General features: G+C 43.1%; 1 protein-coding gene across 1 annotated transcript in view; it reads right to left on the minus strand.

Annotated features, from left to right (window-relative positions):
- Positions 1 to 16,538, minus strand: part of PLCG1 (phospholipase C gamma 1) — a 116,553-nt gene that overhangs the window by 29,660 nt on the left and 70,355 nt on the right. Inside the window, exons 6-17 of the mRNA XM_077251520.1 lie at positions 14,541 to 14,624; positions 14,110 to 14,132; positions 7,862 to 7,934; positions 4,813 to 4,914; positions 4,606 to 4,724; positions 4,396 to 4,481; positions 3,532 to 3,652; positions 3,032 to 3,200; positions 1,904 to 2,026; positions 1,725 to 1,826; positions 1,242 to 1,429; positions 14 to 214 (exon numbers count right to left, since the gene is read on the minus strand). Of these exons, the coding sequence (XP_077107635.1) occupies positions 14 to 214; positions 1,242 to 1,429; positions 1,725 to 1,826; positions 1,904 to 2,026; positions 3,032 to 3,200; positions 3,532 to 3,652; positions 4,396 to 4,481; positions 4,606 to 4,724; positions 4,813 to 4,914; positions 7,862 to 7,934; positions 14,110 to 14,132; positions 14,541 to 14,624 (1,391 nt within the window). The remainder of the gene's footprint in view (positions 1 to 13; positions 215 to 1,241; positions 1,430 to 1,724; positions 1,827 to 1,903; positions 2,027 to 3,031; positions 3,201 to 3,531; positions 3,653 to 4,395; positions 4,482 to 4,605; positions 4,725 to 4,812; positions 4,915 to 7,861; positions 7,935 to 14,109; positions 14,133 to 14,540; positions 14,625 to 16,538) is intronic.

The raw sequence follows: 16,538 nt of genomic DNA on the forward strand, positions 1-16,538 counted from the left end.
TCCCATAACTCACTCTTTGCTCTCATGGGCATTGGTTTGTGGAACAGGCTCGGTCAGCCTCATCTCAAACTCATTACACCTCAATGGCATCTGCTGGTAGTGGTTGATCAGTGCGTACAGACTTTCAAAGACAAGATTATCTGTTAGGAAAAACTTGGGGCTACCCGCCTCCTGTCTGGAGTGTATCCGACAGTGCTGGACTTTTCCATTTCTCCTATGTAACACAACAACAAAAAGGAGTCAAAATCTAAAAAAGTCACGAATTTCAATATGTCTAAATAGTATGGCAAATGTTGAGACAAGTCCACATTTCTGAATAACAACGGTACCAAACAGTATAATGAAACACGGTTTCCTATTCTTAAAGGGAGTGTCAGCAAAAAAAATATCTGATCAACTCAAAAATAGATGCTTGGGTGCACTCTTGGCATGGGCCGAACAGTTCATTGCACATTGGCACCCACTTGTTTTCCATCCATCTCTGCTCCCCTCTTTCTTGATTGAAAATCTTAAGTTTTACAGGAATCAAAGGGCAAATATAGATGGAAAATATGTGAGAAGGGGCTCTGTGAGAGCAGGATTGATATTTATCTATCCTGACTCCATTTTAGTTTTTGTACATGCATCTACTTGCTTGCAAAGTGGAGTTTATGTAAGGGGGAATCTTAGGAATTTCTTTGTCCAGAGAGTTCGAGAAAATGGAGAAGTGAAACCAATGAAGTAGAGCCACACTTTGATCCAAAAGCTGGGTGCAGATAGGCTAAAGTTAGCATACATACATCTGATAGTATTAATGACAGCACATATTTATAGATAAGTTTAGCCAATGATACTGTTACAATGCATGACCATTAGAAGCCTATATAAACCCTGACCAAATGATGTAATAAAGGAGTTCTATTCTGATACGAAGAGTGTCAGTGTGACTCTCTCTGTTTGTACATGTACTTAGATTTTACAATTTCATTTGGAGCAGGCAAAACATCTCAGAACGTCCCACAATGCGTGGCGATGACAGGCACTGAGCTGTTTGGCCATGCCAAGGATGCACTGAGAGTCTGTGCTTGGTTTGAATAGTCTTTGTGCTGAAAGACTTGATTGATTTATTGATTGTTCACATAAAAGAAAAAAAATGGAAAAAACATCCCTGATATTTAACAGCCCAATAAAATATAATGTCTAAAAAAAACCCTCTTACATTCGAGTATGGTCATGTGAACAAAGCCTTACACTACACTTACCAGAACGAGAGTGTGTAATCTCCTACAAAGGTTTCACTTTCCCGCACAAGGAATGACCCATCTGGGGCTCCGGTCTCAATGCAGTAATCAGTCAAGAGGCGTTCAGCAATGTGACGTCCATCCCGGCCGGCACCAAGTTTCCCATGAAACCATTTTTCAGCCGAGTGTAGCTCGGAACTGTTGCTGACCTGAATGGGATGAATTATATTCTATATATCCATCTATATTAAACTCTTGTTTTCTGGATTATGAGTGTAAAAGTTAATAAATATAGACCAGGTCCACATTCCGATCCTTGTGATTCTACTTACACCTGGCACCAAGAAATTAATCAGATTTAGAAAAGCAATGCAGGACTCCTGTCAGGATCTGATCCAGCTCTTAGCTCGAAATCCAAAAGATCCTCTGTAAATTACACCCATTTGAATGTGGTCCAAGTCCTTAAATGTCAGCTTTTAATGGACTTTTACTGGTCAATCATACCTCCTTCTGCTCCTCTTCATCATCATTGGTTTGTCCACCAGTGGTCTCCTCCGAATAGTAGATCTTGCTGCTTGTAAGTACAAAGAAGTGAGGATACCACTCCTGTATGGAGGAGACAAAAGAGTTAACCTTAAGAGACCATCAAACATGTCACAGGTCATTCTTGTTCTAAAACTTACGTGATTTATAGGATCTTGTAGGTACAAGATTCCATTCTTGATTGAATTGCTGATATCATTCTCTGAATACACGGTAGAAGTTGGGATCTCTTCATACGTGCTACCCTCTGCAAGCTTCTTGTGCTGTAAAGATTAGATGAAGTGGTTAAGGCAGCTCGGGGTGCCCATCTAATGTGCATGGGGAGCTTCCTGACTCTTCTGGCAAGTAGGGGCATTATGGGATTACGATAGATAAGGATTGGGCATCCATTAAAAAATGCTCATTCCTGTTTTTGTCGGCCTGAGCAAACATGTTGGTGATCATCAAAAAGCCGGTTCGTCGGATGATTAGATAGTTTATGCCAGCATGAAAAATCATCAGCACATCACCTAAACGGGGAATGTGCTGCCGATAACATGATGAAGTAGGAATCAGAACAACATTAGCAGTGATTGCTCAATTCTCAGTCGTAAGTCACAGTAAACAAGTGCTGTAGTCGATCAGCATTCATAACTGGGACAAAAGGTGGTTGTCTAAATTTACCTTAAAATTTCATATTTATTTTACTTTCCCTTTCTTATAGAAAACAAAAACGTTTGGCCTAATTAAGTGAGCATGTGTATAACATCCGAACTTTACAAATCCAGCATAAGCTCCTGCACCTGACTATTTTCTCTGCTCCCTTCTCACGGATAATGATCACAGCAAGGAGGGTGTTGTACACAGATCTGAAGTGGACAGGAGAGAAAGTATCTTGGAGGGCGCAGAGAACAGGCTATAGACAAGGAGGAAAATGCATGGACAAGAAAGTACAACCTTGTGGGATTGCCGATACATGAAGACAGCAACACCCCTGATATACACAGACCTCACATCCAGCATGTATTACAGGGAGAGACACTCGTAAGAAAAATCTGAAATATGGATTAGGCTAAAAATTGTATATCAGGAAGCCTACAAATTAATGAGGAATGCAGCCGAAGACTTAACGCAATGTTTTTTTTCCCCATGTCAAAGGTGTCCTTAGTCTTTAGGATTTGTGCCTTGTAGAATAGTGAGAAGGCACATTAAAGTCCAGAAATGCAAGAATGTTAAAAAACAAATACCGTAATAATTTTCAATATTTTGAAGTAAAACAAAATGCGAACCTTGATGAGGATTTTTCGTTTAAGCTGGTTTGGTGACGGGAGCCCATCAGCATTGACATCCACTGGTTTGGTCAAAAGCATGTCCCCAAACACTTTCTTAAAGTACTGGGCCATATTCCTCTGCTGGGCTATGCTACAATGATCTTCAATTGATAAGATAACTGGGTACCTTAATAAAAGAAAATAGCACACTGTGAAAACACTAGAAATGATTTCTCTGATACAGTCCTCCAAATCCGTCGTGTACAGTTTCAAGATAAAATTCTCTCTGCCTTCAGCCACCACTAGAGGGAGCTTCAGAGTTTACTGCATACTTTTTGATGGAGTTCAGCGGAATCAGTATACAGCAAGCTCCTTGCAGTGCCCACTTCAGACAGACATGGATTTGGGGCACTGTATCAGATGTACATTAATGACCACGACCCCTTACACTTATAGCAATGAACACTCAATTAAGGTCATAGCTTCATTGTGCTCCCTAGAAACTCAATAACACTTACTCTGACGTTACAAAGGCATGTTCCTTGATGGTCAAAAGGACTTCAGAAAACTTTATTTTGGTGGTCAGGGTATGTCCATGGTAAATTACTGGCATCCCATCTGGTCCATCCCAGCAATCCACTGGAAAAAGAGGACATTAATGGTCTCTGTGCTCACATGATGCCCAAAACATTAAGAGAATTTGTACACAAAATCCAGAAAAGATTGATAAACTGGTTAAGGTTTAAAATAATGGTGTGAAAACTAGAGTTTTCCATTCTGATCACTCATCAGGGAGTCATTCGGACACACTAAGGAATCATTTCTGCAGATGATGTGCTTAGTTGGGTGGCTGCCCAGAAAACGCTGCCAAGCTAGCTAGTGATGCCACTTAATCTCCATGCTCAGGTATCCGTGGAGACATTTTTTTTTTTATTAACAGTTCCAAAAAATGCATCTAGAATATTGTCACTTCATTGACACTGCATGCCCAAAGTACATATACAATCAAAGACCGTGCCCTGTAGTAATGCTAACCCCAATGCACCATACTGCCCATGTTTTCAGAGCGGTCATCACTTAGAAAAGTGGCCAAAGTGCTAATCATTGAGACACTAACATCTGATGAAGTATATGTTTCTGCAAAAACTATGATCTAGATTGATAAAACAGGTGTAGTACTACCCAAATCAATAGGGTTACTAAAAGCTTAATTACTTTAAGAAACGTTGCCCATCTGTGTCTGACCAGCCAATAAATCTAAATATTTGGCAATGTTAGACTTTAATTAATCATCCTATCACTTATGAATAAAAATGGATTCGAAAAAAAAAACAAAAAAAACAAAACAGGTTCTCTACAAGGTGGTGCACTTCAAAACTTACATTCTATACAGCGGCAGCCCATCCGTAAACAACGGGCATATGCTTCAAGAGAGGACTCACTGGAGAACTGATCCCCTGTAAGGTACCTGGTGACAGAAATCATGAGTGACAAGGGGGTTAAAAGGCATATGTGACCATAAGTTTGGACAAAGAAGACCAAGAGACCCAAATGTTGAAGGGAAGAGGGAAACAACCCCCAAGGTTTCTTACGTGTTATGGGAAGAGGAGATCCAGTAATGAGACAGAGGGTTGTCCATATTTTGGGGACACACAGTGTCCAGTGCTAAATCCCACACAGTGTTCTCTTTGGAGAACAGGAATGTAACAAACTGCACACACAATAGAAAATGGTAAAAATACAAGTATCTATCATACAACCAGCAAAAGGGACAGAAGTGAAGTTCTGAGGGCCCTCACCTCCTCTAAAGTGAAATACGGCTCCTCTATCTCCCTCAGAGGGTCACGCAGGAAATGGAACATGAATTCTTGGACCTGAAGCAGGTCAGTTGCCCACTTTTCCTGTAAGAAGTCAAAAATAATGTAAAAAAAAAAAGCGGAGAACGAATATTATATATATATATATATATATATATATATATATATATATATATATATATATATATATATATATAATCTATTGAAACCAACAGTGATACAAGAAATTAAACGACCTGAAGCCGCTCTCCATCCACAACTCCCATCGTTCTGTGTGAGGCACTGCATTTACATTATGAGGGGCCAGTGATTTGTAGTAATGACCATCTTCAATATGGACTTTATGTTTATATCCCTAGAGTACAAGATATGGACCAAAGTATTGGGACACATCTTAATTACTAAATTGACGTTTTTCCATTCAGTACCATTGCCACATGCGTATAAAATCCATCCTCTCTCCGTGCACTTGGCCTTTACATTAATTTGTGAAAGAATGGCTCCTTCTAAGGAGCTCATTGAACGAGAGAGTGTGGTACTGTACTAGGCCGCCACCGTTGTATCAAGTCAGATCATGAAATTTCGTCCCTGATAAATGTTTCACAATCAACTGAGTGATATTATTGAAAAGTGAAAGCATTTAGGAACCACAGCAACTCAGCCACGACGTGTCAAACCACGTAAACTTAAAGAGTGGGGTCACCGAGTGCTGAGGCTCATAGTGTATAAGAGGCACCAACGATGGGCTAGCTATAACTGCAGGGTCCAAACCTCCTCTGGCATTAAACATCTGCACAAAAGTGGATTTTGGATGTGCCATAAAAGCTCCTGTAGGTGTAATGTGTAGGTGTCCAGATACTTTTGTCCATATAATGCATTTACATATCGGACACATTCATGTTTTTTCTACTTTCAGGCAATACCTTGGAAACCTTTTATATCCCTACACCATAAGGATTGGTAGGTGTTGTAGGGTGTTCCATTGTATTTACAGGATGGTTAGGGCTATGTTCCTCCATAGCCATCATATTGCTTCTATACTTTACCTCTAATTATAGACAAATGTGAAGCTGATGTATTTAAATAACCATATCTCATATTACGGACAAGCCCCTCTGAGATTAGAACATATTATTATTATTATTTATTTATATAGCACCATTAATTCCACGGTGCTGTACATGAGAAAGGGGTTACATACAGGGTTATAGCTATCATTTACAGTAAACAGGTTTACAGTGACACACTGGTACAGAGGGGAGAGAACCCTGTCCTTGCGGACTTACATTCTATGGGATAGTGGGGAAGATACAGAAGGTAGGGGTGGGCGGCGGCGGCTCTGGCGGTGGTGAGACGGCGGCTCGGTTATTGTAGGCTGTAGGCTTTCCTGAAGAGATGGGTTTTCAGGTTCCGTCTGAAGGATCTGAGGGTGGTGGATAATCGGACGTGTTGAGGCATGGAATTCCAGAGGATGGGGGATATTCGGGAGAAATCTTGGAGGCGAGGAACGAATAAGTGCGGAGGAGAGTAGGAGGTCTTGAGATGAACGAAGATTACGTGAAGGCAGATATTGGGAGATTAGTTCAGAGATATAGGGAGGGGATAGGTTGTGGATGGCTTTGTAGATCAGTGTTAGTAGTTTGAACTGGATTCGTTGGGGGATTGGGAGCCAGTGGAGGGATTTGCAGAGGGGAGAAGCAGGGGAGTAGCGAGGAGAGAGGTGGATTAGGCGGGCAGCAGAGTTGAGGACAGACTGGAGTGGTGCAAGAGAGTTAGCGGGGAGGCCACAGAGGAGGGTGTTGCAGTAATCGAGGCGGGAGATGATGAGAGCATGTACAAGAGTTTTGGTAGATTGTGGGCTGAGGAAGGGACGGATTCTGGCAATATTTTTGAGTTGGAGGCGACAGGAGGTGGCAAGAGCTTGGACGTGAGGTTGTGGAATCCCATGTGAAGAGAGGCTATCTTCCAGCTAATTTTTCCAGCTTTACATGAGTTTCTATAACTCAGTAAGCGTCCGTTGCTTACATAAGACAAGGGACAGTAAGAGGAGCACTTTTCGGTCTCGGTTATTCTAACATAGTAACATAGTTAGCAAGGCTGAAAAAAGACATTCATCCATCCAGTTCAGCCTATATTCCTTCAGAATAATTCCCCAGATCTGCGTCCTTCTATAGAACCTAATAATTGTAAGATACAATATTGTTACGCTCCAGGATGACAGCCAGGCCTCTCTTGAACCCCTCGACTGAGTCCGCCATCACCACCTCCTCAGATTCTCACCACCCCAACAGTAAAGAATCCTCTTCTATGTTGGTGGAAAAACCTTCTCTCCTCCAGACGCAGAGAATGCCCCCTTGTCACCGTCACCTTCCTTGGTATAAACAGATCCTCGGTGAGATATTTGTATTGTCCCCTTATACGTGGTTATTAGATGGCCCTTCAGTCTTTTTTTCTACACTAAATAATTCTAATTTTGCTAGTCTCTCCGGGTATTGTAGTTCCCCCATCCACTTTATTCATTTTGTTGCCCTCCTCGCTCTAGTTCCATTATATCCTTCCTGAGCTCTGGTGCCCAAAACTGTACACAGTACTCCATGAGCAGAGTTGTCACAAGTTACCCCATTCTTTCCCATTATTCTCCTCCCTTCTATCCAACCCCCCCTCCTATTTCCCTTCCCTCCCACACATACCCCTTATGCCTATCTTTTTCCCACCCTGTTAACTATAAAACCCAATAAAGTTTATTTGAAAAACAAGTTACCCCATTCCCATTTGATTTGCAGATTTCTGGGAGTCTGATCTCTGAGACCCCAGTGGCCTAGTGTTTTAGGACTTTAAGCAAACACTTCATTGTTCCACCCCAGAATACTACATAGAATTTCTGTATAAGGTACCACAACCCCCTCAGTCTAGTGATGGTGGAAATTCCAGCAAATTGTCAGTACTTGCAGTGATTAGAAACTTCCCTTAAAAAGCCTTCATCATTTCATATGGTATCTGGACCCCAAAATGCATGATTATTGTAGCTTACCTTCTGATATTCCAACAGAAAGCTCTGGAAATCCAGTAATGTTACTCTGTAAAGCTCTGGGCGCTCTCCACCTCTGGGAGGGACAAAAAAAAATTATGTAATTGAACATACATTTGATCAGAATGTATCTCCTACATTATTTTGTGATAAATTAAATTAATATTGATACATATTATTCCTAATCTATTTTTATTCTACAATTGTAGATTTTTAAATTTTATTTTCTCAAAAAGACTATGGGGTGGCCATCTTGGCTGCTAACATGTTACCCACCAAGGCACAGAATCTGACTCATTGACCTCTATCATATAGCTTTTGAGCATTTGAGCTGGAGGAGATGAGCCGTGATCCTCTGCCATCTACTACATAGTGAGTGTGCCATCTCTTTATCCTGCTTGTGATTCGAATGAGAAGAAAAGTGATCTGGACAGAGCAAGGTGAATTAACCTAATATTAAATTTCGTGGCCAGAGTGAATTTGCTATTTTTTAGGTTTTTTTTTTTTTTTTTTTTTTTTAATAATGATGAACCATGATCTCAGGCTTCCTCACTGAGATGGTAAGGCCGCAATGCAAGCAACTGTTGGAAGACACCAGAACAGATGCAATTCTGCATCTTTATCTGCAATTGTCAGGGGCCTCCTATAACAGCTCTGTAAGAACGTAAATGCGGAGACTCTCAAATCACGTATATAATGTGCAGTCAGGGACTGGTGTCAGCATTCATTATATACGTACAGCAGGCTTCATCATTCCTACCCTACTAATAAATCAATCCTATTTCCCATGTTGAGCAACGTCTTCTAAACCAGCATTCTAAATATGGTGTTCATTCAAAAAGGGGGAACATCTAAATAATAGCCATAGAGCCAGTCTCAGAAGCTCACAGTCTACCCAATAAGGTTCAGATGACCCAGACGCATGCTACTGTCCAGATTAGAACTGCAGTAAAAGACCCAGATCACAATAAATTACTATATTTATCATGAACATCAGTATAGTAAAACCGCTGGCGGAGAGCATGATCGATACCCCGCATTGTAGAGGAAGATTAGCAGATTATCCTCAAAAAAATCTATTACCTTGTTAAAAAAAAACCCTTCAGTCTGATTGAACAGTTTTCCATTAGTTAACCCCTCAACGACCGCTGATACGCCTTTTAACGGCGGCAGTTAAGGGTACTTATTCCTCAGCGCCACTTTTTAACGGCCCTGAGAAATAAGGGTATAGCACCCCCCAGTGTCTGAAAAGGATTCAGGTTGGTTTTTACCTTCCCCAGTGGTGTGATTGCCGTTTTTCACAGAATAATGCCAACCACAAAAAAAAGAGAGAAAAAAAAATAGTAAATCACCCCCTTAGGTAAAAATAATAAAAAAATGTATTTTTTTTCCATTATTCCATTTGGGTTAGCATTGTGGTGCGGGGCTTAGGGTTGTGGTGTGTGGTGCTGGGGGGGGGGGGGGGTTTAGGGTTGTGGTGCTTGGGGGGTTAGGGTTGTGGTGCTGGGGGTTAGGGTTGCGGTGCTGGGGGTTAGGGTTGCGGTGCTGGGGGGGGTTAGGGTTGTGGTGCTTGGGGGGTTAGGGTTGTGGTGCTGGGGGTTAGGATTGCGGTGTGTGGTGCTGGAGGGGTTAGGGTTGTGGTGTGTGGTGCTTGCGGGGGTTAGGGTTGTGGTGCTGGGGGTTAGGGTTGCGGAGCTGAGGGTGTGTGTTGGGGTTAGGGATGAAGTTAGAATTGTGGGGTTTCCACCTTTTAGGTACATCAGGTTGTTGCCAAACGGGACATGGCGTTTGTCATTGATTCCAGCCAATTTTGCATCCACAAAGTCAAACGGTTCCTCCTCCCTTCTGAGCCCTGTCACGCTCCCAAACAGTGGCTTTCCCCCCACATACGGGGTATCGGTATACTCAGGAGAAATTGCGCAACAAATTTTGTGGTCCATTTCCTCCTGATACCCTTGTGAAAAAAAAAATAATAATTGTGTCCGAAGTTAAAGGTTTGTGAAAAAAAGTTAAATGTTCATTTTTCAAGTTTTCTAAATTTTGTTGGAAAAATTAGAAATCGCTGGTCAACTTTTAACGCTTATAACGTCCTAACAAAAAAAAACTATGTTTCCAAAATTGTGCTGATGTAAACTAGACATGTGGGAAATGTTATTAACTATTTTGTGCAATATGACTCTCTGATTGAAAGGGAACCCGTCACCAGGTTTGGCTGCTATATTATGCTCACCCGGGGGGCGGTCTGGTCCCATGGGTGACTCAAGTCCGGGTCCGGAGCCTCCCATCTTCTTGTGATGCTGCCCTCCTGCTTGCTTCACAGGCTCCACGCTATCTCGCTCCTGCGCAGGTGTACTGATCTGCCCTGTTGAGGGCAGAGTAAAGTACTGCAGTGTGCAGGCGCCGGGAAAGGCCAGGGCCTAGCGCCTGCGCACTGCAGTACTCTGCTCTGCCCTCAACAGGGCAGATCAGTACACCTGTGCAGGAGCGCGATGCCGGGGAGCCTGTGAAACAAGCAGGAGGGCAGCATCACAAAAAGATGGGAGGCGCTGGACCCGGACCTGCGACACCCATTGGACCAGACTGCCCCCGGGTGAGTATAATAAAACTTATTTTTCTTAGCTTTCAGGTCGGATCGGGGGCTTATCTACAGCATTATAGAATGCTGCAGATAGTAACATAGTTACTAAGGTTGAAGGAAGATTAAGTTCATCTAGCTCAACCCATTGCCTAACCTAACATGCCCTAACATGTTGATCCAGAGGACGGCAAAAAAAAAAACAAACAAAAAACAAAACAACCCCACGTGGCAAACACTAAGCTCCACATTGAAAAAATTCCTTCCCGACTCCACATACGGCAATCAGATTAGTTCCCTGGATCAACACCTTATCAAGGAATCTAGTATATATAACCTAAAATAAGCCCTGAAAGGCAGTGGCCGCATCTAATATCGACCAAAACAGCTGACAGGTTCGCTTTAAGGACACAAAAATAAAAATTTTGAAAATTGAAAAATTTTCAAAATTTTTGCCAAATTTCCATTTTTTTTTTTTTAGAACTAAACGCAAGTCATATCGCAGACATTTTACCACTAGCTTGAATTACTATATGTCACGAAATAAAAAACAGTCTCAGAATCAGCGGGATCCGTTGAAGCGTTCCAGAGCTATAACCTCAAAATGACAGTGGTCAGAATTGTAAAAATTGGCCTGGTCATTAATGTGCAAACCACCCTTGGGGGTAAAGGGGTTAAGTACTAAATTAGCTCTGTCACTAAGGGGTTAAAAGTGACCGTTTACGATGGCAATGCACTTCTACCATCAGCTGTTCCTCCTGACTACATTACACAGGTGAGCATCCTTTTGTTTTATTTTTTTCAATGGAGAGAGGAATTAGCAGCCACTAGAATGTTATAGTGCAGCGCCCCAGAGTCCTGGTCGTTGCAGTACTGATGCTCCGCCGCTAAGGGGGGCTATGGTACGTCTGATGGCACTGAAGGAGTTCTTCTGACCAGGTATCACAGTCACCAAAACACTTCACAGTCTGGCCTCCAGGGGGAGCTAAGGGTGCTATGTATTAGGCCACGCCTCACAATCTGGTAAAACTGGGGGTTAGGCAGAAAGTTAAACAGAAGCTGACTGGGAATCGAACAGGCAACATCCTGTGGCAGAGGGTGTTGCGGGGAGAGACTCAGGGGGGTCCCTGTCAGGGGTGGGATCCTGACAGAGGCCTAGCGAACAGAGAGAACGTTACGGGACCGCGCCTGCACCTGATCGCGGCGGTACCCTAAGAAAGGACAAGAAGCGAGGTATATTGTGCTGAGTGAGAAACGAGATCAACGCAACAAGGAGAAATACCAGTAGGAGTCGTGCTGTAGGACGAGGCAACATCCTACTGAGGCGCGTAGCCGGTGGCCGGAACGCCGAGGAAGTATTAGGCTCCAAGCAATACTTCAAACCTACGGCAGGACAGTCAGCTATAGGCGGGCTGTCTCACACAAATCACCTACGAAGACACAGGGGGCAACAATAGGAGAGGGGCGACGCTAGGGTCCCGGAAGAACTCCGAGCCTACCCGTCATACGGGTGCGTCCTAGCCATATCATCTGGGGGACGAAGAAGAACATCAGAATCGAGTTGTGAGGGAACTTCAGAAACAGACACAACAGTTGTGGGGACTATCCCGTAAGCACAGCAGGGGAGGACCACAACACACAATCGCTAGAAGGTAGGCACAGATTTCCACCTGCAAAGGGAACTCTGGAGGTGCCATCGGACCGGCCGGACTTGCGCAGCCCGGTTAACCGTATTCCGGACTGAGGATCCTGGGACCTTCAGTAAAGAGGTAAAGAGACTGCAACCTGGTGTCCTCGTTATTTATCCTGCACCGCACCACCACAACATCATCACCATTCCCTCTACCTTCATTGTACGCCCCTCAGCAGAGTCACGGACCGGGTCTAGCCACCGTGACAACCCCAGAACAGAGACTCAGAGGCCCGGTACCGGGTACCCTTTGGCCCTGCGACAGTGGCGGCGCTACAATAGCAGCAATTGTTTCCTGCAGGAACAGATTGGGCATATTAAAACACAACATGCAGGGATGTAACTACAACAGGTGCAGGGGTTGCAATCGCACCCGGGGCCTGGAGCCTAGGGGGCTCTAAAAGTCCCTTTGGCCTAGGGAAAAAGACTATTGCTATTAAAGATTTAAAATATTTGGGGGCCCGTTGGAGCTTTCTCATCGGGGCCCATGAGTTTCAAGTTACGCCACTGCCAATTTTTGGCTTGGTGACTTGTAGTTGTCTGCCATTTTGGTGCATTAATACCAGGTCTAGCAAACATCTATGAAGTGCAAGTCTCCAAATAGTGAGTTGTGACTAGCCCTACATGGAAGATCAGATCGGAATGCTCATATACCTGAAGGGGGATAAATATGGTAAATTGGAGATAGGTTAATACTGCCAGTTAGGCCTCACCCCCACTTGCGCATAAAATTGGAGGGTACAATGTGAGAAACCATCGCATTGCACTCACACCAATGTTATTACACGAGTCAATGCTCATCTGCAAGTTCTTACACAGCTCTAAATCGGACGGAGGAAAAAAAATAACAGTATGCGGCGATTGACAGGGTATGTAGGGGGCTTGTAACATTATACATGTACAAGACATCTAAGGCTAGGTTCAGATTGCGTTAGTGCAATCCGTTTAGCGCGAGCGCTAGCGGATTGCGCTAACGCAATGTCTTTTTCAGGGCCGCGTTCAGGGGTCGCGTTAACGTCCCCGCTCTCGCAGATCCCCGATCTGCGAGAGCGGGGAACGGACCTCTGGCGCGCAGCGGACGCTGCAAGCAGCGTCCGAGGCGCGCTACAAAAGACCGGCACATCGCTAGCGCGTGCCGAAAATGACACGTGCTAGCAATACGCTCTAACATTGCCGGCAATGGGAGCGCTAACGGACGCGGTGCACGGCGTTAATTTCGCCATGCAACGCTGTCCGTTAGCGCTATCCCATTAACGCAATGGGAACCTAGCCTAACTATTTTATCATCTATCTATATCTGCATATATAAGATTGTTTGATTAGTTTTGTAAAGTAGCTTTAAATTACTGTATATTGAGAAATACAGTATGTAAAAGATGATGTTAAAAACGCATTACATACGGATTGCATAAACATGCGACATGGATGCCATACGGATGCTGGGGTGGGGAAATCGCACAGTCGCATGACACTAGTTATGCTTTTCTGGATCGACATTGGAGCATTTTTTTTTTACTAAGATGTGAGCGAGGCTTTAGAGGGTTGTTTGACGCTGGACCCGATAGTGGGGAGTGTCTGCTTAATTTGAGAAACAGAGGGAAAGTGGGAAGGCCTGGGGCTAATGAGAGTGCCTAAAAGAAAGACGGGCACATAGTCTCGGCGGGATTTCTCTTGGGAAGCTTTGGCTGTCGTTATACAGGTAATGGGGGACTCGGTGTCACTTCTGCGGGGGATAGGTAGTCACTGGATGTGGCTCACTGCTATCTCTCAAAGCTAAATTTAGCTCTTTAAAAAAAAAAGTTAAAAAATGTTGGGGACCACCGCCATAGATATCTGTCCGATGTCAGCCAACCTGTATGTAATGTGTATGGCCCTCTTTCATAGAGGCACTACTGCTAACACTCACTTGGTCAGGTAGGTAGGCCAAATTACCTTGTACTTCATGATCACCTTTGATTTAGGAATAACTCGATTGAGGACACTCACCTTTCCAAGAACGGAAGCGGCATCTAAAAGCAAAAGACAAGTGAGGAGCATGAATTTATGCATAGCTTCAGACACATTTCTCTGGCTAATAGACTGTGGTTACAGTACTGTAGATCTTCAGTAACCAAGGCCTACAGAAACGTTAAAGGAGCTAATGACAAGCGACATCCTGCATCTTTACAAACCACAGCAGCCTCTAATTAGGTCAGCACCACCTTTCATTTATGTTGCAGTCGGTTACTGAATTGTTTGGTTTCTTTTGCTTAATTCAAATTGTCCATTAACTGGTTAAAAATATTAAACTATAAATTTCCTACGTCTCCACCATAATCAGATTTCACCACCCTCCATAACAGGTCACTGTCTAAAGAATGGCTAGATGAGTGGTAAAATGGTATCAAAATACATTGGTCACATTCAACATTACTTACCGTTTTCTGGGCATTGTACATGAGGGAACGGTACAGCTGAGCAAACTGGGCATAGTTAATTTCTTGGTTCCTCTGTTCCACTTCCTGTAATGAAGGAAGAAGGAGAAATAAGTGAGACAAAACGAGAGTATGGATGAATGATTGAAGTCTGCACAATTACTAGAAGCTTCTTCCAAGAATATCATTTACATGGCAGCCATTACAACGATAGCTTCGGTTGCTAACCACACTCGCTGTCTGGTCCACAAGCCGGCTCCATGGACTCATTTGGTGCAGGATTGTGAATGTTCACACAGGAATAGGGAAACAGAGCGAGAAGCCGCCACTGGTTTCACCACAGCATTGCAAAAAAAGAAAATCAGACCCATTGTGAAAATCCACAACAACAAGGATAACGTAGGATGGACTAGGAGTCACAAGAAAGGTAGAACTCTCTCATGGCCCTTGTGAGAAGGGTAGTGTGTTGATGGAGGACTTTAAAAATAAAAGCTATATATCCCTGGAAGTTCCCGAAGAGGTCTAATGATGCCAAGAGCGAAGGCATTAGTCCTGACAAAGCTCATAACGAGGCCGACAGATCCTCTTTTTGCTTCACATCCTGAACTTATGGGAAACAAAGATGCATTGTAGGTGGGTCACCCCTTTCCATATGGCCAGGATACAAGATTTGGAAGCACATTATCCACTTTCTGGAAGAAATATGAGGAATATCGAAAGCTGGAGCAGAAAGAGTACCTGGGTTTTAGATAGTCTGACTTTTGAAGAATTTCTCAAGCTGACCCCCAAAATGTAGACTTCTGACAGAGTTTGTGAGTCTCTTTCCCATAATTAAGTCCCAGAGTACATATTTAAAAAAAAAAAAAAAGTGAATAAAGGGGCACATTTTGTCAGCAGTGGCAGCGAGATGAGGAAATGGCTCAACTGCAAGAGGTGTAGTGGACAGGGGTTTTCAGTATCCATTAAGTGTGCAATGATTTTCAAGATCGTATTTAGTAAGAAGTCTCTAGCTTGTGTTTTCTCTGCTACATTCCAGGGTCAAAAAGGGATGGGATCTCCGTGCAAGGCCAGATTACCTATAATAGGATAAAGTGATGGATATGAGAAGAAAGATTGCAGCGGCTACTGGTAGTGTGGATCTGAAATAGCTATGATGGGTATGGGATTGAAGACGGACATATCTCTGCAGCAAGTGGATGAGATTTGGAGAAATCTCATCTATTTTGCTGCTAACTCATCTGCCCTGTATGGCCATACTCTTAATTGTGCCCTTGGGACGTTAGGTTAAGATTATTACAATATGCCACCAAGGGAAGACAAGAACTACAGCCTTTCTATACTGGATACAATATGATACTGTTGGAAATGCTACAGGAAGGAACCCACCAAATGTCACATACATGTTTATTAGCATGTAAACACAGGCAAAACGTGTCAAAAATCCCACATATTTAAGAAAACTAACGCTTTATCTACACCCAACTTTCTGTGACAGATTTTTAGTGTCATTATATCTGCCCTATACACTTGCCATATTCTTTTAAGAGGACCTCCTATCTAGAAGACCATTTTATGTTGCAATTTTTAGAGGTCACCATGAAGTAAAGTAGTTTCTCTGTGAACCTGTCCGATGACCTTATTTACTTGGAAAACCCCTTAAAGTATTCTACAAAACATCTGCTTATTAGCAAAACCTGACATTTAACTTTCAGTTCCATCCACAAGGTCAGTAAAGAAGAAAAATAAAAGCTTAAAATAAGAACTTTGTGGTGCACCACTGCCTACTGATTTGTGGTGTACATAAGACAAGACAGAAAATGTGAGTTATGCATTTAGACTAATGTTATTCAAGGGTTCTCTCATTATAGACATTGTCTGATCAGCAAAAGTCTGATGAGCTGATCCAAAGTGGCAACTAGAAAAGCACCATGCCACTTTGTCTGCCGTCAGTTCCAATTTGATTTTCCTAGCTGGCTGCAAGGGTGCCATTAGTCAATGGTA

This window comes from Ranitomeya variabilis, chromosome 4 (genome assembly GCF_051348905.1).
Source record: "Ranitomeya variabilis isolate aRanVar5 chromosome 4, aRanVar5.hap1, whole genome shotgun sequence".
In the NCBI taxonomy this organism is placed as follows: Eukaryota; Metazoa; Chordata; class Amphibia; order Anura; family Dendrobatidae; genus Ranitomeya; species Ranitomeya variabilis.